This window comes from Rhineura floridana, chromosome 22 (genome assembly GCF_030035675.1).
Source record: "Rhineura floridana isolate rRhiFlo1 chromosome 22, rRhiFlo1.hap2, whole genome shotgun sequence".
Lineage (NCBI taxonomy): Eukaryota > Metazoa > Chordata > Lepidosauria > Squamata > Rhineuridae > Rhineura > Rhineura floridana.
This window is the reverse complement of record NC_084501.1, coordinates 19,475,118-19,498,133: the sequence shown is the minus strand read 5'-3', so window position 1 is coordinate 19,498,133 and position 23,016 is coordinate 19,475,118. Positions and strand designations below refer to the sequence as shown.

Genomic DNA, 23,016 nt, shown 5'->3' with positions numbered 1-23,016 from the left:
ACCTACCTGTCTTTCCTATCTTTTGTGGCTGCACGCACTGCTCATGCAGGGCTACCATTAACCAAGATGGTGGCTGAGATTTCCCTAAGGTGCTGATGCCCCTGCCACCATCTTGGTTGATGGCAGGGATGCACACGCATAGCCCCTTGCACAAGAAGGCAACAAAGATGGCTGCCGCAGCTGGGTGCATTAAACATGATAAAAGACATCCATCCCTTTTCTTTTTCAGTTCCCCTTTGTCAGGCTGAGGAGACTGGACGTGCCACAGGAAGAGGAACCTTCTCCACACCAAAATAGGGCAGAGGAGGTAAGCAGGGTTAGGTGAAGATTTTGAAAAGAAAAACAACAGCCGGGGCCTTCTTTAAGTCTAGCCATCTGAGGGAACATTTGACATCTTCCTCCATATCCCGTTAGGAACGTCAGGTTGTAGCCAATGTTAGTCCTCCTCAGAGTAGACCCATTCAAATTAATGGAGATGCCTAACTTACCCTCATCCATTTCAGTGGGCCTGAGTAGAGCTATGTTGGAAACAACCCATTGAGAGCTGCCTTATACTGAGTGAGAGACTGCTGGTCTATTTTAGCTCAGTATTGTCCACAATGACTGGCAGCATCTCTCCAGGGTTTCTGGTGGGGAGTCTCTCCTAGGCCAATCTGGAGATGCCGGGGGATTCAACCTAGAACCTTCTGCTTGTAAAGTAGGTGCTGTGCCATTAGGGATCGGCGAGAATTCTGCTGAATTTAGATTTAGCGCTGGATTTTTCAATGGTCTGCATAGTATTCATATTTGCAGAGCAATCCTGTTTGCTGTGAACTTTGGTAACTTTCCCTCGACACTGGATTTTCCCCCTTCGAATATTTCCTCAGATATATTATTCTTTTATTGATTTTATTTACAACACACCAGTACAGGTTTCTCTCTGTGTGTGTCTCTCTCTCTTTCTCTTCCACCCCCTCTCCACTCGAATAATCCAAGCTCCAAGCTGGAGGAAGCAAACCAAGCCTATAATGGTGATTAAAAGGCAAGCCTACCCTAGCGACTCTCTCCCACATTAAGAACTCTAAGTTTGCTGAGGAGGAGGTGGGGATGAAGAAGACTCAGGACAGACAAAAGGAAGTACTTCTTTACTCAGCGCATAGTTAAACTATGGAATTTGCTCCCACAAGATGCAGTCATGGCCACCAGCTTGGATGGCTTTAAAAGAAGATTAGACAAATTCATGGAGGACAGGGCTATCAATGGCTACTAGCCATGATGGCTGTGCTCTGCCACCCTAGTCAGAGGCAGCATGCTTCTGAAAACCAGTTGCCGGAAGCCTCAGGAGGGGAGAGTGTTCTTGCACTCGGGTCCTGCTTGCGGGCTTCCCCCAGGCACCTGGTTGGCCACTGTGAGAACAGGATGCTGGACTAGATGGGCCACTGGCCTGATCCAGCAGGCTCTTCTTATGTTCTTATGTTTTTATGTGAGTGCCAAAAATTCAGCCACCTCGTGAACTTGAAGTGTATAAACTGAAAGACGGTATATTCGCGTCCCAAATAAATAAATACGTTCAGCAGGTGAAAGCTTTTCTGAATACTAGGCAAAGCTTTAGTAGCTGAATTTCTGCCAGTGAGGCCACTCTCTTAGCAGTTGTGCAGTGGCAAATTCAGAAGTGCAGAGTCCCTTCATGAGGGTCATGCCATGCCCCCTCACAGCCACGCCCCCTTTCCCACTTTCCCTCATCTCCTTTGCTGTCCTCCGCTGCAACAGACATTCCTAGGAACCAATCAGCATGAAAGGAGAGGCTGTGTGTTAGGTACTGAAAAGAGTATTTCAGTGGCTGACTCACCTCCTTGCACTCTGATAGGCTCCAATCAGCACAAAACGACAAGGACTCCTCTCAGTGGCTAACATGCTCCCCTTTCATGCTGATTGGCTCATACATAGGAACCTGTCTGGCTGACCCTGCTTCCAAAAAAGGAAGGGGTCTACAGCCCTCTGCGACTCCTGACCACTACACCCCCATCTCTTAAGGCATGTGTGTCCAGCCTGGTTGGAAAATATGACAGCAATCTCTCTGCCACCTATTTCTGTTGGAAGAGTGGGGAACTGATATCTGCAGAGTATATGAGCAGTCCACCATGCTGTCTGTGTATAGTTTGTGGCCTGTAAAAAAGTAAAAAGCCAACTTCCAACCATGGTTGAATATCCTGGCTTGTTTTGAACTTGTTACGTCTGATTTCCCCGTTTGGATTCTGGTGGGGAACCTCAGGCCTCCAGGCCTCTTTATCTGGCTCTTGAAACTCTCCTCAGGCCACACCCCTCAGCAGCCCTCCGCACCCTCCTTCAGATTTTTTTTTTCCTGGCTAGAATGTGTCCGTGAACTCTGATGATGCCTCTTGCTTGGCTGGATAGAGAGGGGTGCGTGAATGTGTGTGGCAACTAGCCTACAGCATTACTGGTAAAATGTACATTCTTTGCACCATCCACTTTTCCCTCTAGCCCTGCCCACCACTAGCATGTGGCCCCTGGAAGGTTGTACAGATGGGAAAGTGGCCCTCGGGCTGAACAAGGTTCCCCACTCTTGCTGTAGGCCATGGAAGACTTCCTGGTTGGTTTGCTCGCTTGCTCAGAGGGGCTACATGTAGAGGCTCATTCGTATCTTGGCCTGTTAAAACGAGATCGGTTTTCTGAACATTGTCTCTGTGTTTCTTTTTCCAGGTGTCTGAACCAACTATCGAATCGGAAGAGGTGAAAGACAAAAGGTCCAGGCTGAAGGTACGGAAGACTCCTCAGCGGCGAAGCCCCAAGACGAGGCCCCTGGCGGAAAAGGCGACAGCCATCTTGCAAGGCATGGTGGAAAACGAGAACTTGGCCCTCGGCAAGCAGACCAGGACAAGGGTCACCACGAGGTCCAAGACACCAACCAGTAAGAAGGCCAGCTCTTTGGAGTCAAAGATGACGGCTTTGCCAACAGAAGGAACCCCGAAAAAGTGGACCAAGGTACCTCGGGAGAACCCCAAAGCACTGTTAACCTCCATGCCCTTCAGCTCCAAAGAATCCTGGGAACTGTGGTTTTCCCCTCACAGAGCTACAAATTCCCAGCACCTTTAAGAAACTACAGTTCCCAGGATTCTTCGAGGGGGATGTCATGGGTTTGAAAAGTACATTGGAGGAGCTTTAAATATATGGTGTGGACCTGCCCTAAAGGCATGGCTTCTAGTTGTTATGAGCTGTGCATCTTACCCCGGGGGTACTGCCAACAGAGGCTCCCCCGAAGGTCTCAATGATCAGGCCAGGATATAACAGATGACCTATTTATTGAGCGTTCATCCTGATTTGCTTGCTCTAAACACACACGGAGGTTAGATTGTATCCTGTCATCAGTGTCATTGGCCACTTTGACCTGCAGAACTGGCACTTCTACAAGTTCGTTCCACACTTGGCAAGGAAACGATCCTTGAGTGCAGCAGCACCGCTCCTGTGGAACTCCCTGTCCGTTGACATTAGGCAAGTCTCTTGGTTGTACTGTTTTTAGCGCCTGCTCTGTATAAGGCAGCTTGCTATGCTCCGAAATAACCAGTCTCCTCTAAACTCCCTGCAAACAAATCAGGATGGGCGCTCAACACAAAGTCCGTCGGGAGGTGCCCAGGATTTTGAGAATTCTTGCTGGAGGCAACGGACGCAATAGCTCAGGGCCAGGTGGTCTTCAGAGAGCTCTGTGCACCGTGGTTGGCCTGATTGAGAGGCGATGTTGCTAAATAATGTCCTTCTCTTTCTCCCCACTCTTTAGCGTTTCCTGTCTCGGTCTGGTGTCTGTTCCCTTCTCCTGTTGCCTGTCCTGGGCTTTGCTGGCTGGCTCTTATGGGAACACAGAAGCCCTGGCTCTTTCCTGGGGCTGATGGGATACAGGTCATGGAGATGGAGCGGTTTCCTGAGTCTGCGGAGTGGGACAGCGGAGTGCAGTACTCAATGCAGGTAAAGGCTGTGCATGTGAGGGCCATCTGTCAGGGATGCTGTGATTCAAGGATGGGGAGCTGGGCCCAAATGTGGCCCTCCAAGCCTTTCTATCTGGCCCTTGGAACTCTCCCAGGCCACACCCTCTGTCCCCAGGCCACATCTTTCACTGGTCCTCCTTCACACCCCGAGTATTTTTGCCTGGCTGGAATGTGCCCTTGAGCTCAGATCTTACTTGTCTGGATGCCGGATAGAGACAGGGATGTGAGCATGCACAGAAAGTAGCTCACTATATAAAGGTAACGTTTACATTTGTTGCTCTGCCCACTTTACGGTTTCGGCCCAGTTTATCTGAAGGAGCGCCTCCAGCATCACCAATTATGCCGCCCGACGAGATCAGCCACACAGGATCTTCTCTCGGTCCCACCGGTTAAAACAGCGAGGCTGGTACGGACTAGAGAGATGGCATTTTCGATTGTGGCCCCCACCCTCTGGAATTCCCTTCCTTTTGACCTTCGCCATGCCCCCTCCCTGATAGGTTTCCGCCGGGCCTTGAAGACCTGGCTGTTCAGGCAGGCCTACGGGATCTTTGGGGTAGATTAGTTTTTAATGCTGTTATTAACTGGAAGGGTGGTGTTTGGATGGATTGTGGGTTTTATTGATTTTTATATTGTATTATTGTATCAATGTACGTCGCCTAGAGTGGCCGTTAACTCGGCCAGATAGGCGACTCATAAATAAAATTTTATTATTTATTATTATTATTTTCCCTCTGGCCCCGGTCACCGCTGTGGCCCTTGAAAGGTTGCCGAGAAGGGAATGCGGCCCTTGGGCTGAAAAAGATTGCCCACCCCTTCTGTAGTTGTGCCCTGCATTGCGGATACTCTGTTGAGCAAGATCAGGGGTAGGGAGCCTTTCCTCCCACAAGGGGCCGCATGCCCTTGGGGGCAGTCTGTTGCAGGCCAGCGGTGGGTGATGCCAAAGGTGGGTGGGTCAGAGCTGCACCACATTCATCCATTCACATATATATCCACACACACTCTGTTGAAAATTGATCCGCATTTTTGTGCATATTTCTCCTCATAAGACACATTGTTATACGCAATTTTACCCAACATGCATGTTTTTGTAAGCAATGTTCCCTGCCGTAATTCATTTTTTACGTTATTTTCACTAGTATATGCACTTCTGTACCCACTTTCCCTTCGTGTTTGCATTGCAAAATTCAATTTGTAAGAGTACAAATTTCAAATGCTATGTTTTGTTTTTCTGGACATGCATATTACATAGGTTTGCATTAAAATGCAGACAGAACTGAATTCTCCCCCATCCCTCTCTGGAGATCACCCCAAAGCAAAGTTTTGCCATCCTAGCAACAACAAATGCGGCAAAAGTTAACCGCCTTTGTTGCACCACACACGGGATGGAGGAGATTCTGAAAGGAAACGAAGCATCCATGGGATTTATTTATTTATTATTACATTTATCTCCCACCTTTCCTCCAAGGAACCCTCCCAATGTCATCCTCACAACAACTCTATGAGGTAGGTTAGGCTGAGAGGCAGAGACTGGTCTCCAAGGTCACAACCAGTGAGCTTCATAGTTGAGTAGGGATTTGAACCCTGGTCTCCCAACCCCCAGTCTGGCACTCTAACCATTGCACCACACTGGCTCTCCAACCTGCCTTTCCCTCCTTCTCTCTCTTCTTCTTGGTTCTAGCGTGGTGCTGGTGGAGAGCATTCCAATCACCTTGGATTATGCATCACTGAATCCTCACCATCCAACCATCTACCAGGCCTGGATGGACCTCTTGGCTGGAGCTAACAGCAGCGTGGAGATAGCAGCCTTCTACTTCACCCTCCGGGATTCCGATATTCACATCCAGGATCCCTTTTCCAAGCAGGTCAGTGGCTTGTAGGGCATAGCCATGGGGAAAGTGTTAAGGCCCCTGTTTCCCACCAACCTTAAACTCTTAACGTAGAGAGCTATGGCTCCTCCTGACAACATACTTATTTATTCATCCTGATTTGCATGTGGGGAGGTTCAACTGTGGGCACTTCCAGATGACCTATTTAGGGAGCATTCATCCTGATTTGCTTGCAGAAAGCTTGTGGCGAACTTAGACTACAGGGGCTTCCAGCTTGCATGGAGTTTACACTGTGGGTGCTTCCAGCTTGCAGAGAGGTTAGATTGTGCGTGCTTCCAGCTTACAGGGAGGTTAGACTATGGACACTTTCAAGCAACCCTGTTTATTAATCATTCATCCCAATTTGCACAAGGTTTGCAGGGAGGCTATTTGTTGAGAATTTTTTCTGATTTTTTTGCAGGCAGGTTATACAACAACACACCAGGCAATTGTTCTCCCACGCTTCCCAGTGCACTCCCTCTTACTTTCCTTGTCGCAAAGTATCCAATGAGGGGACGGGGTGGGCAGAGTTATTGTGCAAGAGCTCCAAATTAACTTTGATTGGGTAACCTGAATTTGCTGCTGTGTGGCTGAATCCCGCCTGAAAATAGTGAGACTCTGGAACTGCCCTGTCTTCACTCTTTACTAGGGATGGAAAGGCCTGTCAGTTCCGGAGTTCTCTACTTCTCAATTTTCAAATCTGAAATTCTGTTCTCCACATTTCTGCAGCAATTTGCAGGGTTGTTTTTTTAATCCTCATGAAAATTCTCCAGCATTTTAGTGAGAATTTCTCCTAATAAACATATTTTTGTAGGAAGTTTTGACTAGCGTTTTGCAAGCGATTTCTCATCGTATAATGTATTTTGTATGTTATTTTCACTCGTACATTCATTTTTGTGCCCTTTCCCCTAACGGAGCCGTTTTTGTAAACGTTGGTTGGGAAACTGCATCGCAAAAATCAATTAACTGAATTTCGAAGGACGGCTGAGTTTTGGTTCTCAGATTGTTTTGGAAAGTGCGAATTTGATAGATTCGGCTTGAAAAGCAGACTGATTTGAATTTCTCACCCTAATTTTTATTTTGGAAGCTGCCTTACATTGAGTCAGACTCACTGGTCCACCTAGATCAGTATTGTCTACACTGACTGGCAGCGGCTGTCCAGGATTTCAGATAGGCGGCTCTCCCAGCCCTGCGTGGAGATACTGACAAGGACTGTACCTGGGATCTTCTGCGTCCAAAGCAGATGCTGTGTCACTGAGTTATGGCTCCTCCCCTTTGTTTGCAGGATGGTTATACGACAACCAACATTTCCCCTTATTCATCCTGATTTGCTTCTGAAGTGTCCATATGTCTTCCTGTTAATCATTTTTTCATTCCACGCTTTTCAGTGCAAAGAAAGTGAACAGAGAGCATTTTTGCTGCCTTGCGCATAATGCTAGCAATTAAGTGGCAATAGATTCAGGTGAGACAAAAGAAAGGTGTGCGTATGTGTGTGTTTTCTTTTTTGGCTGAGTGCTTAATTGACTTACAGAGTTCATTGCCACGGAAATTACCTCATTATTAGGTAATTATCATCCAGTCTCCAATATGCCTTTCTTGGGCAAGATAATAGAATGAGTGGTAACCGCCCAGCTCCAGAGATTTTTGGATGAGACGGATTATCTAGATCCATTTCAATCTGGTTTCAGGCCCGGCTATGGGACTGAGACGGCTTTGTTTGCGTTGGTGGATGACCTATGCAGGGAACTGGACAGGGGGAGTGTGTCCCTGTTGGTTCTACTGGATCTCTCAGCCGCTTTCGATACCATCGACCATGGTATCCTCCTGGGTCACCTCGCTGGGATGGGACTTGGAGGCATGGTGCTATGGTGGCTCCGATCCTTCCTAGAGGGGCGAACCCAGAAGGTGGTTATGGGGGATACCTGCTCGACCCCTTGGCCATTGACCTATGGGGTCCCCCAGGGTTCAGTCCTGTCCCCTATACTATTTAATATCTACATGAAACCGCTGGGAGAGGTTATCCGGAGTTTTGGGGTTCGGTGTCACCAATATGCGGATGACACCCAACTCTATTCCTCCTTTCCACCTAATGAAACCAAGGAAGCCATCCAGGTCCTAAACCGCTGCCTGGTATCGGTGATGGACTGGATGGGGACGAACAAGCTGAAACTAAATCCTGACAAGACAGAGGTGCTCCTTGTCAGTCGGAGGGCGGATCAGGGAATAGGGATTCAACTTGTGCTGGACAGGGTTACACTCCCCCTGAAATCTCAAGTTCGCAGCTTGGGAGTACTCCTGGACTCGACTTTGAGCTTGGAGGCGCAGGTCTCTGCTGTGGCCGGGAGTGCCTTCGCTCAATTAAGATTAGTGCGCCAGCTGCGCTCGTTCCTTGACCTGTCAGACTTGACTACGGTAACACATGCCTTAGTTACATCCCGATTAGACTACTGTAACGCGCTCTACGTAGGGCTGCCCTTGAAGACTGCTCGGAAACTTAAATTGGTACAAAGAGCGGCGGCCAGAATGTTAACTGGAGCTGGGTTCAAAGAACATACTACTCCTTTGCTATACCAGCTCCACTGGCTGCCAATCTGTTTCTGGGCACAATTCAAAGTGCTGGTTTTGACCTATAAAGCCTTATACGGCTTAGGTCCAGGCTATCTGTTAGACCGTGTCTCCCTCTATGAACCTGTCCGGATTTTAAGATCATCCGGTGAGGCCCTCCTTACTATTCCATCTTTCTCGCAAGTTCTTCTTGCTGAGACACAGAATAGGGCCTTTTCGATGGCTGCCCCTAGATTGTGGAATTCCCTCCCTAGCGAGGTTCGGTTGGCTTCCTCGCTATCATCCTTTCGCGCCCAGGTGAAGACTGTTTTATTTAGGTGGGCTTTTAACTGAAAATGTTATAGTTTTAATCTATTTTGATTTAATCTATTTTTAATTGTTTTTAACATGTATATTGGTTTTTCTGATTGTTTATTGTTTTAATTGTGAGCTGCCCTGAGTTCCTCGGAAGAAGGGCGGGGTATAAGTATTTTAAATAAAATAAATAATAAATAAAAGGGTGATGGCCAGTGGCAGCTGGTGACCGTTGGGACTGGTGGGGTGGAAGGCAGGGAGCTTAACTGCAGGTGGAGATGGAAGTAATGGCAGGCAGATCTAAAGGACAACACTGAGATGCAGGAGTAGAAAAGTGATAGGCAGGGCCACCCCCTGGCCATGAGTTATGTGTGAAGGCTGGCTGATAGCAGACTGAGGTTGGTGAGGCCCTGCCCCTTTGCTCAAATGGGCAAAATATATGTCATTGGTTACTTTTTCCCATGTGCATGGCATGTCCTTTGCATTGAAGTGAAGAGTCTTGCTTTGTTTTTAGAGGAAGAATGACAGCTTGATGGCAGAGCATCTGCAGCTGGGAAAAACTTGTGTCTGACACTCTGGAGAGCCACTGCCAGTCAGTGTAAACAGTACTGAACAAGATGGACCAAATGGTCTGACTATCAGTGCAGGGCAGGTTTATAGGTTATATTTCTGGGGAGAGTCCAGTTCTTTTTATCTATTTTTGGTACCAGCAATATTCTCCCCCCGAGGGGAGGTGCACCGTTCCTGGAGGTACTGCAATACCAGGTCGATGCGTGGAGTGGATGGAGCAAGCCCCTATTCCATCTCCCAGTTCCAAAAATCCATTTAATATATAGTCCTCAAATAGAGGACATATCAGATATTAAACTGATAAGAACAGATACTACACTTGATCTTAGCCAAAAGGCCGAGAAGCGATACCGGATGGTACGAAACACACCGGGCACACCTTTTCCGATGGGTTGTGGGCTGAACGAGGGCACATGCATGCGCCAAAGAGCTCGGCACGCCATCAGAATCAATACCGTTTCTAATTCCACAAAAAGTACTCCGATAATGTGCCTGTTTCCACACTGCAGCTCACCAGCCTCTTTATGACAGTTTAATCTCAAAAAGTGGGGTTTTTCTCAACCTCGTCAATTTCACAGCGGTCCCTCTGCTTCTTCTGACAGCCATTCGCATGATATTTGCATAAACACGCCCACTTACCTGGCATGCGCAGTGTGCCATGTTAACTCTCTGCATGCCAGCAGAGGGCCCCAGAGTTTCACTCGGATAGTTTTCTGTTCTCTGGAGAGCATCCTGCAAAAAACCCCAATGTGGAAGCCAAGCATTAACTTACATTAACATTCGTGCTTATTGGTAAATGGGTATTTCGCAAAAAAAATATTTCTCATAAAACATTGTGATGTTAAAAAAGCAATGTTTAGCATGTAAGTTTATCTGGCTTCACAGATTAACTTTGAAACCCCTCAGCAGCAAGATGCTTTACTTGAAGGATTGCTTTCGCCCACCCTTTCATCTTTGTTTTGAACATGAAATGTACAACTGTGTCCTGAATATGGATGGAAGCATTTGTCAGTTTTGGTTCTCTCCGTTCATCATTTTTCCAATCCAGATCCCTCTGGAAAGTTCACAAGCAAGCAGGGATGGGAAGATCTGTCTGTAGCGGTTCTCTCAGTTTCTTAGTTTTCCTGTCTTAAATTCAGTTCTCTACAACTCTGCAGCGATCAGTGAGGGTTTTTTTTTAAAATCCTTATGAAAATTTTCCACCATTTTAGTGCAAATTTCTCCAAATAAACACATTTTTGTAGGCAGTTTTGACAAAGGAACACATTTTTGCAAGCCATTCCTCATCATTTCATGCCTTTTTGCATGTTATCTTCACTCATGTATTCATTTTTATGCACACTTCCCCCATTATGTCAATTTTTGTAAATGTTGTTTAGTTGGCGAATTGCATCCAAAAATTCTACTAAATGCGAATTTTGCAGGATGGCTGCGTTTCAGTTCTATTGCTTCGGAAACTGCAAATTTGATAAATTCTGCTTGAAATGTGAACTGAATCGAAATTCTCACCCATCCCTACAAGCAAGGCACAAAATTGGGGACCATGCCTTGCTGCCTCCCCCCCCCAACAATTGGTATTCAGTGCCATAAAAGCCTTTGAATTTTTATTAATGTGTTAATTCATTTTTTGAATTTATATTTCGCCCTTTCTACTGAAGGAGCCCAAGACAGGAAACAGAAGCAAAACAATTTAACAAGAAAAACGAAAGCTTTCTGAAAACAGTTAAAAACGTTCCCAGTCACAATTACAATTAAAAACATTGTAAAAACACGGTTAGAAATATCCTAAAGCACAAAATATTTTAAATTACAGTTAAAAACTTTCTTTCATTAGTGATGTTCAGGTTGCCACCCCCTTCAGCCGTCAAATGCTGCCTGGGTAAATTCCTCCTGAAAGTCAGTAGTGATGAATACAGATGAAGCTCACTGAATATGCACTTCCCATTTATTTATCAGAAGTGGGGAACCTGTGCCCCTCCAGGTGTTGCCGAACCACAACTCCCATCAGGCCCAGCCAGTGTGGCTAATGGTTAGGAATGATGGGAATTGTAGTCAAACTACATCTGGAGGACCAAAGGAACTCCACCACTGCTATGTAAGAATAAGGCTCCTCCAGGCAACCTGTTTATTCAGCATTTATTCTGATTTGCTTGCATAAACATGTCTGGTGTTTATTAAGTGTTTGTTCCGATTCTGGGCGCTTCCAGGCTGTCACCATTTTCAGGTGGGATTCGATCACATCCCGGCAAATTCAGGTTGTGCAGAAACAGTTGACTTGGCGCTCTTGCGTAAGTAACATGGAATCCAATGGAGTGTCTTGGAAAAAGTTATGGCTAGCTGGCTAGAAGCTTGAGCAGAAGCCTTCTCCCCGCAGCGACAACGTACGGCCTGTCCCGCTTCTTGATCCATATGTAGATTCCATGTAGCGAGATACAAAGCGTGTTTGTTGTTCTGCAGGGCAAGGCTGTATTTGAGTCGTTGCGGGGTCTGCCTTCTCGTGGGGTGAAGCTCAGTATTGCTGTCAACAGCGCCCAGATATCGAAGAATGAAATGGATGAGCTGGTCCGCCATGGTAATGTGTTAGCTAGAGCGGTTCTGAACAAGTTTGAACCCTTTCTGTATCCATCTGTCTGCCAAGGAGGTCGTGCACATCTTCTGTGGGAGACCCTGTGTATTGCAGAGGATTCTATATGGTCTCATAGGCCTTTCCTGGTTGTCTTGAAACAAAAAACAAGCCCTGCTGTAGGATCAGGTCAATGATCCCACTAGACAAAACCCCCAGATGTTGTTGGACTACAACTCTCATCGTTCTTGGCCGTTAACTAAGCTGGCTGGTTATAGTCCGACAACATCTAGGGACCCACCACTGAAGGACAGTGCTCTAGACTAGCTGAACAGGGGTTGGAATAGGTCTGTCCTTGGTGTCAGTTTCTCCTTGCCCTGCCATGTGCCCACCATGCCCACAGAACACCCCTTTTGGGGGACTTGCGCTAACTTCTGTTCTGCCAGGTGAGCCCTGGCTGAGCTGGGGTGAGGGACCTACGCTGGACTCCAGCTCAGCCAGGGTGAAGGACTTACGCTGGCATATCCTGCCTTGGCTGGGGAAGCCCAAGATCCATGGAATCCAAACTCTCATCCAGGTAAATCTTGGGTTGGATTGTGCTGTAATTCTCAACCAAGTCAGGAAAAGGCCTGTAGCTTGGGGATGGAACATCTGCTTTGTATGCAGGAGATTCAATCCTGATATATTCAGGTATGATTTTTATTGTTATTATTATAACTATCATTATTGTTATCACTTTACTTGCTGAAGCAGGACTCAGGGTGGTTTACAACGATTTAAGAACATAAGAAGAGCCTGCTGGATCAGGCCAATGGCCTATCTAGTCCAGCTTCCTGTTCTGACAGTGGCCAACCAGTTGCCCATGGGAAACCTGCAAGCAGGACCTGAGTGCAAAGAGCATTCTCCTCTCCTGCGGTTTCCGTCAACTGGTATTTGGAGGGACGTTGCCTCTCACTGTGGAGGCAGAGCATCACCATCATGGCTAGTAGCCATTGATGGCCTTTTCCTCCATGAATTTGTCTAATCCTCTTGTAAAGCCATCCAAGTTGGCAGCCTCTTTTGAATCCATTCCAGTTGAATTTAAAGTTCAGTATTCAAAACTGTTAAAACAAAAGACAGTCGCAGGAATAGAGTGGGTCCTGAAAACCAGGGCTGTGGAGTCGGTACGCCAGACCTTCGACTCCGACTCCTCTATTTTTCTACTGTCCGCCTCCGCCTCCTTCATAAATGGCAAATGTATATTAACTAGTAATAACAAATTTACTGTAGTAAAATGGTAGCACAAGGCATTCCATCACCACCACGTGAATAATCAGGCTAGATTGATAGAACATAAAATATATTTATTTGATTAAAATTTCTGAACAAGAAAACTTTCCTAAATTCCAATGAAAGTTTTTATTTTGAAGTCTGAGTCGGTACATTTCTACTGACTCTGACCACCCAAAATTGCTTCCGACTCCACGACTCCGACTCCACAGCCCTGCAGAAAACACACATCTCAGGTGTCAAAAGCAGGCCTGGCACCAGAGGGCGGCCAGGTTGGGCACTGGCCAAGGGCCCCTGTGGCAGAGAGGGGCCCCTGCTGCTGGGGATGGGTAGTTGTAGGTCCTGTTCTGCAATCCATGCTAGCATTGGACCCACCTCACAACACAATGCTGGCATGGCTTGTGGAGAGGGAGCTACCCTCCCAAGCAACCCCCCTCCCCCCACCGGCATGGGCTTAAAATAGGCCCAGCTGTGCCACTTCCCATGTCGCCGCATTAGCATGCCAGCATGCTGTACCTCCGCTGCTGAGGGCCCACTGCAGTCTGGTGCCAGCCCTGGAAGGCCAGGGTAACGGGGTGAGGCTGGGAACATCCTCAGTCTGAAATCCTGGAGAGATGCTGCTAGTCGGTGTAGACAATACTGAGCTAGGTGGACCAACGGTCTGGCTCACTACGAGGCAGCCTCTTATGTTCCTATGGCGCATCTGCAGTATGGTGGTAATACTGGGGAGGCTGCATTGGTTCAGTGGAATAACATTTGTTTTGCATGCAGAAGGTCCCAGGTTCAGTCCCTTACATTTTCAGTTTAAAAGGATCAGGCAGAAAGTGACGTGGAAGACCTTTACCGCTTGGGATCCTGGAGAGCCGCTTCTGGTCAGAGCTGAGGACACTGGGCAAGGGGGACCAATGCTGTGACCTGGTTTAAGCTTTCCTGTTTCCATCATGCTACCTTGCAGGGTGGTTGCAAGGATTACAATAAGATGATGCCTGCAACACACTGTGCAAATGATGATGACCTAAATGCTGCTTATATTAAGAAATATTGTTAGCCATCCTACAATTGATGGGGAGGTGGAAGGGGTTGGCTAGAGTTAAGTTAGGAGCATAGCTCAGTTCTTGCACCTTCCTCCCACAGGCGCAGATGTGCGGTACGTGGACATGAAGAGCCTGACGGGAGGGGTCTTGCACACAAAGCTGTGGGTGGTGGATCAGAAGCATATCTACATCGGCAGCGCCAACATGGACTGGCGCTCGCTCACTCAGGTACTGAGGGAGTGGGAGATCAGGTTCCAAAGGGCAGGCAGAGGGATAATTGCTCACTGTGTGTATATACTCTGTAGACTGTCAAGGGGGTGGAGGTCCCACACATTGGAAAGCAATGTGATTCAGATCAGGTTTGAGCACTCTTTGGGGCCCACACTTTTGTCCGTGGGTCCTGGAGGGCTCACTTGCCAGTGCTGGCGGCTAGAGATGGGGAGACATTTGATTTAGTCCACATTCAAAGGTGAACCTACCTGACCTCTGAAACAATCGGCAAACTGAAACGCAGCCATCCTTGGAAATTCGCCCATCTCCAAATTTTGCAGGTCTCCAGCCAAGTAATATGTGCAAAAACACGTATACACGTACATTAGTGAAAACAGCATGCCAAAAACACATTATGTTTGGGGAAATGGCTCTACAAAAGTGCGCATAATAGGCAAATTTGCATTCAAACATATGAGAAAAGTCATGCTCAAAGGATGATGTAGTTTTATGAGGACTTTAAAAAATGAATCACAAAGTGGTGGGAAAATGCAGAGAACTGAACAGAAGAATGAAGAAGTGGGAAACCGAAATGGGCAGATTCGCCTGTCCCTAACAGTGGCTAGTAGCGCAGACCGAGCAACGCTGGCTCCCTGAGGGCCAGCCAGGAGCTGTGTATTGTGAGCAGTACTGTGGACCCACTTCTGTGGAACTCCCTCCCGTCGGAGATCAGAGACACACACACACAAATCCCCGTTGAACTTCCAGCACTTGGTGAAGGCCTTTTTATTTCAGCAGGCATTTTTAAGTAAGTTTTCTGATTTTATGGTTAATTTTAACTGATTTTATCTTTCTTGTATCTCTTGTAACCTTGCCACATGCCCCTTAGAGACCACTATGTTAAGCGGTGGGGAGGGGTGGTGGCCTAGGGGAGTTCCGAGGGCCAGCTGGAGAGGCCTGGAGGGCCGTCTTTTGCCCCTGGGCTTGTGGCTTCCCACCCCTGGGCTGGAGCGTTGGAGACATATCTCCAACTATTTGCTATTTCCAGTCCGTGATTTTTTCCCCTTGTCATTCTTTCTACCAGTTGCCTCTTCGTTTTCCTATTTAAATTAGGCAGATAATTGCCCATCAAGTCTGTTTTATTTTGATCTAAGGGATTACTTAAGCAGCAGATGAATCAGGCAACTTAAAGAGACAGAGACAAGGGAAATTGTGTATCTCCAGGCGCTCTCACCTCGTCCTGCTTGTTACAGGTTAAAGAGCTGGGTGCCCTGTTGTACAACTGTAGCTGCATAGCTAGGGACCTGCACCGAATCTTTGCCATATACAGGATGCTGGGAAAAGAAGGGGCTTCCATCCCTGCAGCGTGGCCAGCGGGCCTTGCAGCCGAGTCCAGCCTGACTCATCCCCTGGAGCTGCACCTCAACGGTACTGGCGCTCAGCTGTATCTGTCGGTAAGTCAGGGGCGGGGAATGTTTTTTAGCTCAAGGGCCGCTTTTTCACCCGGGTAACCTTTTGTGGGCCACTGGATGGACAGTAAGGGTGAGGTCCACTTGTTCATTCTGGTCTGTTTTTCATCCCGTTGGACCAGCTGGTGGTTCTGATCCACCATTTTCCTTTTTCAGATTGTTTATTTTCCTTCGAAAATTGACATCATTGTTCATGACATTTATACTCTTGCTGTCAATTCTTTCTACCGGTGGTCCCTTTGTTTTTCTATTTAAATTTCAGTTAGGCAGAGAATTGCCCATCAAGTCTGTTTTCACTTTATTTTGATCTAAGCAAACAGCAGATGAATTAAGCAACTTTAAGAGACAAAGGCAAGAGAAATTACTTGAAGCATATTTTAAGCAGACATAATTGAGACAGACTGTGCTGCTGACTGTAGACATGACTGCTGTAATTTTTAAACTTTTTTTAAAAAAACAAGGGAGAGTAAATTAATGTTAATGGCTACCATTAGTGAGTTAACGCAAGTAAAAGAGGGATGGAAGTTAATGCCTATTAAGGGCTGTTAACAGCTACCATTATCACCTCAGTGACACAGAAGTTAAAGGGAATACACATTTTAGCAGTTTAGGGTAAGGTTATTTATGGAGCCACTCTTAAATCAGGGTGCATTCTAGCAGGACTTGGAATGAACTAGCTCACTTTCACCAAGTTCACTGAATTAGTTCACAAGTATCTGAAGTGCACCTGAAAGTAGTTTTCATAATTGCCAGGTGAACTGAACTTGAATTAAGGGGTAGTACCTTCGAGAATGATTCTAGTTCTTTTTCAAGTTCATTCTCTTGCATGTATTTTTGTACCCTTTAGGCCTTTAACCGTGAAGATCATAACTGTTGGGAAAAAATAACCTAAACACTTCACATTCTACTGTGTCAGTCTTTTGATGTTTTCTTAAAGTAAATTTAATACAGCGGCTTGTAAAATTCTGAATACATTAATTTTTTTTTGCTCAGGATTGTTTGGATGAACGAATTGAACTGCCAACTGTGGTTTAAAAGCCAATCCCTCCTCCCAGGGAACTCTGGGAATTGTAGCTCTGTGAGGGGAATGGACAGGGGGTTTCGTAAAACTCTCAGAACCCTTCACAAACTACCCTTCCCAGAATTGTTTGGAGGAAGCCATGACTGTTTAAAGTGGAGTAGAAGTGCTTTAAATGTATGACGTGGATGTGACCAGCGACCATAGTGCGTCTTATTGTTATTATTATTATTAATTGGGTGCATTAGTCGGGTGCTACTCAAAGGTCTCCAAGCAATTTACAGCATAGTTAAAAACAAAAGTTTATACCATAAAAGTAAAACAAAGTAACAACCACTTGAACCACCACAACAACAGCCACAGAATTCTTTGGTAGCATGTTAATATAAAATATCATCATCTCAGTCTATCAAATGCCTGGGTAAAAAGGTAAGTCTTGACCTGGCACCGAAAAGATGTCAATGAAGGCACCAGGCAGACCTCACTGGGGAGTGCGTTCCAGAGATGGGGAGCCACAACTGAAACTGTATTGTTTTGCACACCTCTGTCACGTTCCCTCCTTGCTTTTTTCCTAAACTGAGAGGCCTCAAATGTTGCACCATGCTCCAGCCCCTTTCATCATTTGGGCTGTCCCTTTTTGATACCTTTCCAAGCTCTCTGATTCTCTGCTTTCCAGAGCTCTCCGCCGGCCCTCTGCTCAACGGGCAGAATCTCTGATCTCACGGCCATTGTAAGCACCATAGAGGATGCAAAGCACTTTGTCTACATTTCCGTGATGGACTATGAGCCCCAGTGCATATTCTGCAAGCCCAAAAGGTAGGACTGAGGAATGTTTTTGTTTGCTTTGAAATGCACTCCACCTTTCCACATGGTTGATGTTCAAAGTGCCTTACAAAGATTGAGGGAAATGGCACTAAAAAGGCACACAGAAATTGGAATCAAACTAAAGAGGTAAAGCCTCCGAAAGAGAAATAATGGAGTATGAAAATAATGGAGTGTTGTTTTATTTGTAATGAGCTTCTTCCTGTGGCCTGACAGTCAAACACAAGGCAGTTAAGCCTTTGAAGGGCACTTCTATTTTATTTATTTAGTAAAACATCAGTGGTTCCCAAACATTTTTCCCCAACGGACCACTTGAAACTTGCTGGGGGTCTTGGTGGACCACTTAAATGACTTTTTTCTGCCCGTTGTAGCAATTCCAATGCACTGTGCTAGATGCTGATTGGTTTTTAATTGCATTTTCATTTCTTCTCTTATTTCTTGTATTGTATTGTATTGTATTGTATTGCAATTTGAATTCCGTAAAATGCAATACAATTTAGGACAAGGACCGCCGCTCAGTGGCAGAGCACCTGCTTTGCATGCAGGTCCCAGCCCTAAGTGGCACCTTCAGGTAGGGCTGGGAGAGACCCCTGCCTGAAACCCAGGAGAGCCGCTGCCAGTCAGTGTAGATGATACTGAGCTAGATGGAACAATGATCTGACTCAGTAGAAGGCAGCGTCCTGTGTTCCTAATATAAGGGGGTGTAAAGAAGCCACAAAAATACAATTAAAAAATCAGTATTAATATTGAATGTAGACCCACCGCAGACTTCCTGAATGACGCCTGTGGAGCCCTGGTGGTCCACAGACCACGCTTGGGGACCCCCTGCTCCAGTTGATGCTGGACTGCAACGCCTGCCATCCCTGACCATTGGCTATGCTGGCTGGGGCTGTCCAATTAAGAACAAATGCATAAAAAACTAAATATACATAGAACCGTCATCCTTAAAACTAAGAGGAACCAATGAAACATTTAAGACAGGCATGGGTAACTAGTTTCAGTCACTTTGTAGGGACGCCACCAGCCTTGGGTTGCTGGCAATGGTGGCTGGTCCCTTTGGGACTGGTAGGGCAGAAGGCCGGGAAACCGTCAGTAGGTGGAGCCAGAGCCAATGATAGGCAGAGCTAGAGCCAATCAGAGCACAGCTGCCCCAGGCCAGGCTGGGAGGAAGAAGGCAGGCAGGTGGGGACTGGCTGAGGCCAGCCAGGTTGGTGGGGCAGTGCCCCATTTGCCCTCATAGACCAGCCTCCACTGGTGGCTGGGGACCAAAGGTTCTCCCTGCCCCCCCTGTATAATTATAGGACACTGGGCCCAATGTCCTGTAGGACCCTGCAGAGTTGCATAGCGGAACGGAGAGTTTTGAGCGAGCTTGTGTATGTGTGTTTGAATCTTTGCTAAGATTCTACCTTCCCTGCAAATTAGTCAGACAGAGACTTTAAGCTTTAAAATAAGAAATAACTACTTTATTCTGGAAGTACATGTTTGATAGGAAAGAGTTCTATATCTAGCTAACTAGCTAAGTTGGAGCAGCGAGCACTGATCCCAGTGCTGGCCCTCATGCTGGATGAGAGGGAGAGACAAAGGAAAGATGTCTGCTCCCCTCTCGAAAAAGAAGAAGACTGGAAGGAGGGAAGGAACTGAGATCAACATCCCTTGCATATCAGTCTAGCAGGAAGGGACAGCAGGAGATCAAAGGACAGGTATAGCCTAGCAACCAAGAGGTCTCCTCTCTAGCTACGCCTTTAGCCCCATGCAGCCTCAACCCACAAGTTGGAGTTGAACCACTTACATTCCAACAATAATAACAATGTGGTGCTTGGCCTGGCGCTTGTAGGTTCTGGCCAGTCATTGATGATGCTTTGCGCTCTGCGGCCTGTGACAGAAAGGTGAAGGTGCATCTCCTGATCAGCTGCTGGCAACACTCGAGGTCCACGATGTTCGTCTTCTTGACGTCCCTCAGAATCCTCAGCTACGAGCCACTGCATTGCCCCATTGAAGTGGTGAGTCTTCAGTGAGCATTTGCTGATGACGAGGGGCCTTTGGCTTGGATGTTTGATCCCCTCAGGAGCTCCCTCCACTGTCGGAGGCAGGATGCTCCTGAACAGCGGTTGCTGGAAACCGCAGAAGGAGAGAGTTGCCGTCGCACTCGGGCCGTGCTTGTGGACTTCCCACTGGGGTATCTGGTTGGCCACTGTGAGGACAGGATGCTCGGACCAGATGGGCTGATCCACAGGGCTCCTCTTATGTTGAAGCTGTTCATGCTCTAGTTTCTGGAGAGCTGCCCCAAACTGGACCGGATGGACCAGTGGCCCTGCCCAGTATGTAAGGCAGCTCAGCTAATGGTGTCACACAGCTCACCGGCAGAGTGGCTTACATGTAGAAGATCCCAGACTCAATCCCCCATGACTCCAGGTAGGACAGCCCCCCCCTCCATATTGGTGTTGGATTGCTTTGTTTCGTTTTTATTTCCTTATTATTTTATTTATTACGTTTATGTCCCGCCTTCCCTCCCAGAAGGAGCCCAGGACAGCAAACAATAACACTAAAAGCACTTTAAAACATCTTAAAAACAAAAGACTTTACAACATATTAAGATGAAACATCTTTTAAAACATATTAGAACAAAACATCTTAAAAACATCTCTTTTTTAAAAAAGCTTTACAAACATCTTAAAAAGCAATTCCAACACAGACGCAGACTGGGATAAGGTCTCTTCTTAAAAGGCTTGTTGAAAGAGGTCTTCAGTAGGTACTGAAAAGATAACAAAGATGGCCCCTGTCTAATATTGAAGGCAGTGAATTCCAAAGGGTCAGTGCCCCCACACTAAAGGTCCGCTTCCTATGTTGTGCAGAGTGGACCTCTTGATAAGATGGTAACTGCAGAAGGCCCTTACCTGCAGAGCACAGTAACTGACTGGGTATGTAAGAGGTAAGAAGACCTTTCAGGTATCCTGGTCCGAAGCTGCATAGGGCCTTGTACACCAAAACCAGAACCTTGAACTTGGCCCAGTTTTGGTGTTGTTGTGGGTGTATTCTGCAACAAATCACGGATGCAATAAAAGTGCATTAGAGTCAGATTTATACTGCACCATTCATACATCATTCCACGTTGTTGTTCTGCGACACTTTCCCAATGTTATTGCACCATTGCTGTCTGGAGGGGCACTCTTGCGCTGGTATTGAGGAGTCTCTGTTTATCATGTATTACGTGTTTGTTTTTTAAAAAACCACCATTCCTCCAACGAGCTCAGGATGGCTCAAGTGGTTCTTCTGGTGAATTTTTTCTTCTCAAGAACCCTGTGAGGGAGAGAGAGAGAATATGACTGGCCCAAAGTCACCCAGAGAGCTTCATAGTGGAGTGAGGATTTGAAAACAAGTATCTCATTCTTAGGCTGCAATACACACCATGCATTTAAAGCCCCAAAGAATCCTGGCAACTGTAGTTTGTTAAGGGTGCTGGGAAATGTAGCTCTGTGAGGGGTTAATTACAGTTCCCAGCATCCTCTAAAGCTCTAAACGTATGATGTGTATTGAACATAAGTCCAGCACTAACCACTACCCCCGGTGTGGAGAACCTTTGGACCTTCAGATGTTTGCTCAGCTATAACTCTCATCTTCCCTGGCCATTGGTTGTGCTTGCTGGGGCTGATGGGAGTTGTAGTTCGGCAACATCTGGAGTGCGCCCTACACCACACAGTTCCCACCTAATGATGCCTGCAGTGGTCAGTTTGCAAAGAAGTGAACAGACTTTTGGGTTTGGGTGGAGGGCACAGAGCTGGCACCACCCACTAGGAGACAACTCCTTTTTCTTTTCAGAAACTCTTTGTCGTTCCTTCGGAGGGAGAGCAACCACCGATCCCTTATGCTCACGTCAATCACAACAAGTACATGGTGACAGATCGACTGGCCTACATCGGTATGTAGGCCATGCCTGTCCCTCATGCTCCTACCCCTAGCAGTTCACTGAGGGGGCAGCCCGGATTCTGCTAGATGACCTTTGAAATCACTTTCAACTCTTGTGGTTCTAAGCTAGTATTTCTTTTTCTTTGGGGCAGAGAGGAGGTGGGGAATCTTGCATTAGCACCATTAGATGCAAAGACGCATTTAGCATCAGGCGTAGTTTGGCCGTCTTTCGGCACAGACTGCAGGGCACGTCATCCATACCGTACATTTAAAGCACATGTGACGCACATTGAAAGCACATAACTTCCCCCAAAGAATCCTGGGAACTGTAGTTTGTTAGGGGTACTGGGAAACTGTAGCTCTGTGGGGAGAAATCACAGTTCCAAGGATTCTTTTGGGAGCAGTCACGTGGTTTAAATGTGCGTTGGATGTGTTTAAACTGTTCTTCTGCTTCTGGACCTCCCCCCTGGACTGTATTTTGCCCTTCTCCCCTTCCCTAAGCAGAAGGAAGCAATAGGGTAGTTTGGCAGGGTCCCTTTCCTTGTCAGAGCACCAAAGGCATCTGCTGTGGGCGCACCATGTGGCTTCCCTCAAAGAATCCTGGGAACTGAGGTTTGCCTTTCACAGAGCTACAATACCCAGCACCCTTGACAAGTGACAGTTCCCAGGAGCCTTTGGAGGAAGTCATGTGCTTTAAATGTGTGGCATTTATGTAGCGTTTAAAGATACCTTGGGTGGTAAACTGTTGATCTACAGCAGGTGTGGGGAGCTCAGTCCTGGGGACCAAATGTGGCCCCCCAGTCCTCTCCAGCGGGCCAAATGTGGCCCCCCAGTCCTCTCCAGCGGGCCTTCAGGCTCTAGCTCTTCCCAGGCCACGCCCCTCCTCAGCCACACCCCCTCTCCCTAGGCCACGCCCCTCACCGGCCCTACTTCTCAACCTCCAGGAGTGTTTTTGACTGCCTGGAATACGTCCTTGAACTCTGATCATGCCCCCAGAGGGAAGATAAAAAAAAGAATGTGCGTGTGTGTGTAGAAGCAAACCTACTGTATAAAGACAGAATTGTACATGCATTGATCCAGCCACTTTTGTCTCTGGCTCCCTTGGCATTTGACCCCCAGAAGGGAATGCAGCCCTCGGGCTGAAAAAGGTTTCCCACCCTTGCTCCAGTATTATCAGAAAGATATATCTGATCAGTGACTCCAGATTATACCCCCCTCCTCCACTGCCTAGACAATTCTAAGCTGGATGGAGTAATGGGCTGATTCAGGATAAGGCTGCTCTCTATGATCCTCAGGGTGCTGTTAGCTCAACAGCTGCCTTCCCCATGAGCTCTCTCAGGTCTGGCAGACTCTGACCCTTGAAACCTGCTTCTGGTTGACTCCCACTGAAGGATAACTCCCACTAAATGCTCTCCACCCCAGATCTACAGGTTGAGCAGGCAGGAAGCATGCAGGGA

At 47.0% G+C, this 23,016-nt stretch overlaps 1 protein-coding gene and 1 non-coding gene across 2 annotated transcripts in view; one reads left to right on the top strand and one right to left on the bottom strand.

Annotated features, from left to right (window-relative positions):
* LOC133374918 (5'-3' exonuclease PLD3-like) overlaps positions 1-23,016 on the top strand; it is a 34,042-nt gene that overhangs the window by 9,363 nt on the left and 1,663 nt on the right. Inside the window, exons 4-13 of the mRNA XM_061606245.1 lie at positions 230-307; positions 2,701-2,982; positions 3,773-3,957; positions 5,656-5,839; positions 11,729-11,843; positions 14,238-14,365; positions 15,601-15,801; positions 17,511-17,650; positions 19,491-19,656; positions 21,473-21,572. Coding sequence (XP_061462229.1) covers positions 230-307; positions 2,701-2,982; positions 3,773-3,957; positions 5,656-5,839; positions 11,729-11,843; positions 14,238-14,365; positions 15,601-15,801; positions 17,511-17,650; positions 19,491-19,656; positions 21,473-21,572 — 1,579 coding nt within the window. The remainder of the gene's footprint in view (positions 1-229; positions 308-2,700; positions 2,983-3,772; positions 3,958-5,655; positions 5,840-11,728; positions 11,844-14,237; positions 14,366-15,600; positions 15,802-17,510; positions 17,651-19,490; positions 19,657-21,472; positions 21,573-23,016) is intronic.
* Positions 9,430-9,620, bottom strand: LOC133375254 (U2 spliceosomal RNA). Its single transcript, XR_009760112.1, has one exon. It is a non-coding gene; the product is annotated as a U2 spliceosomal RNA (small nuclear RNA).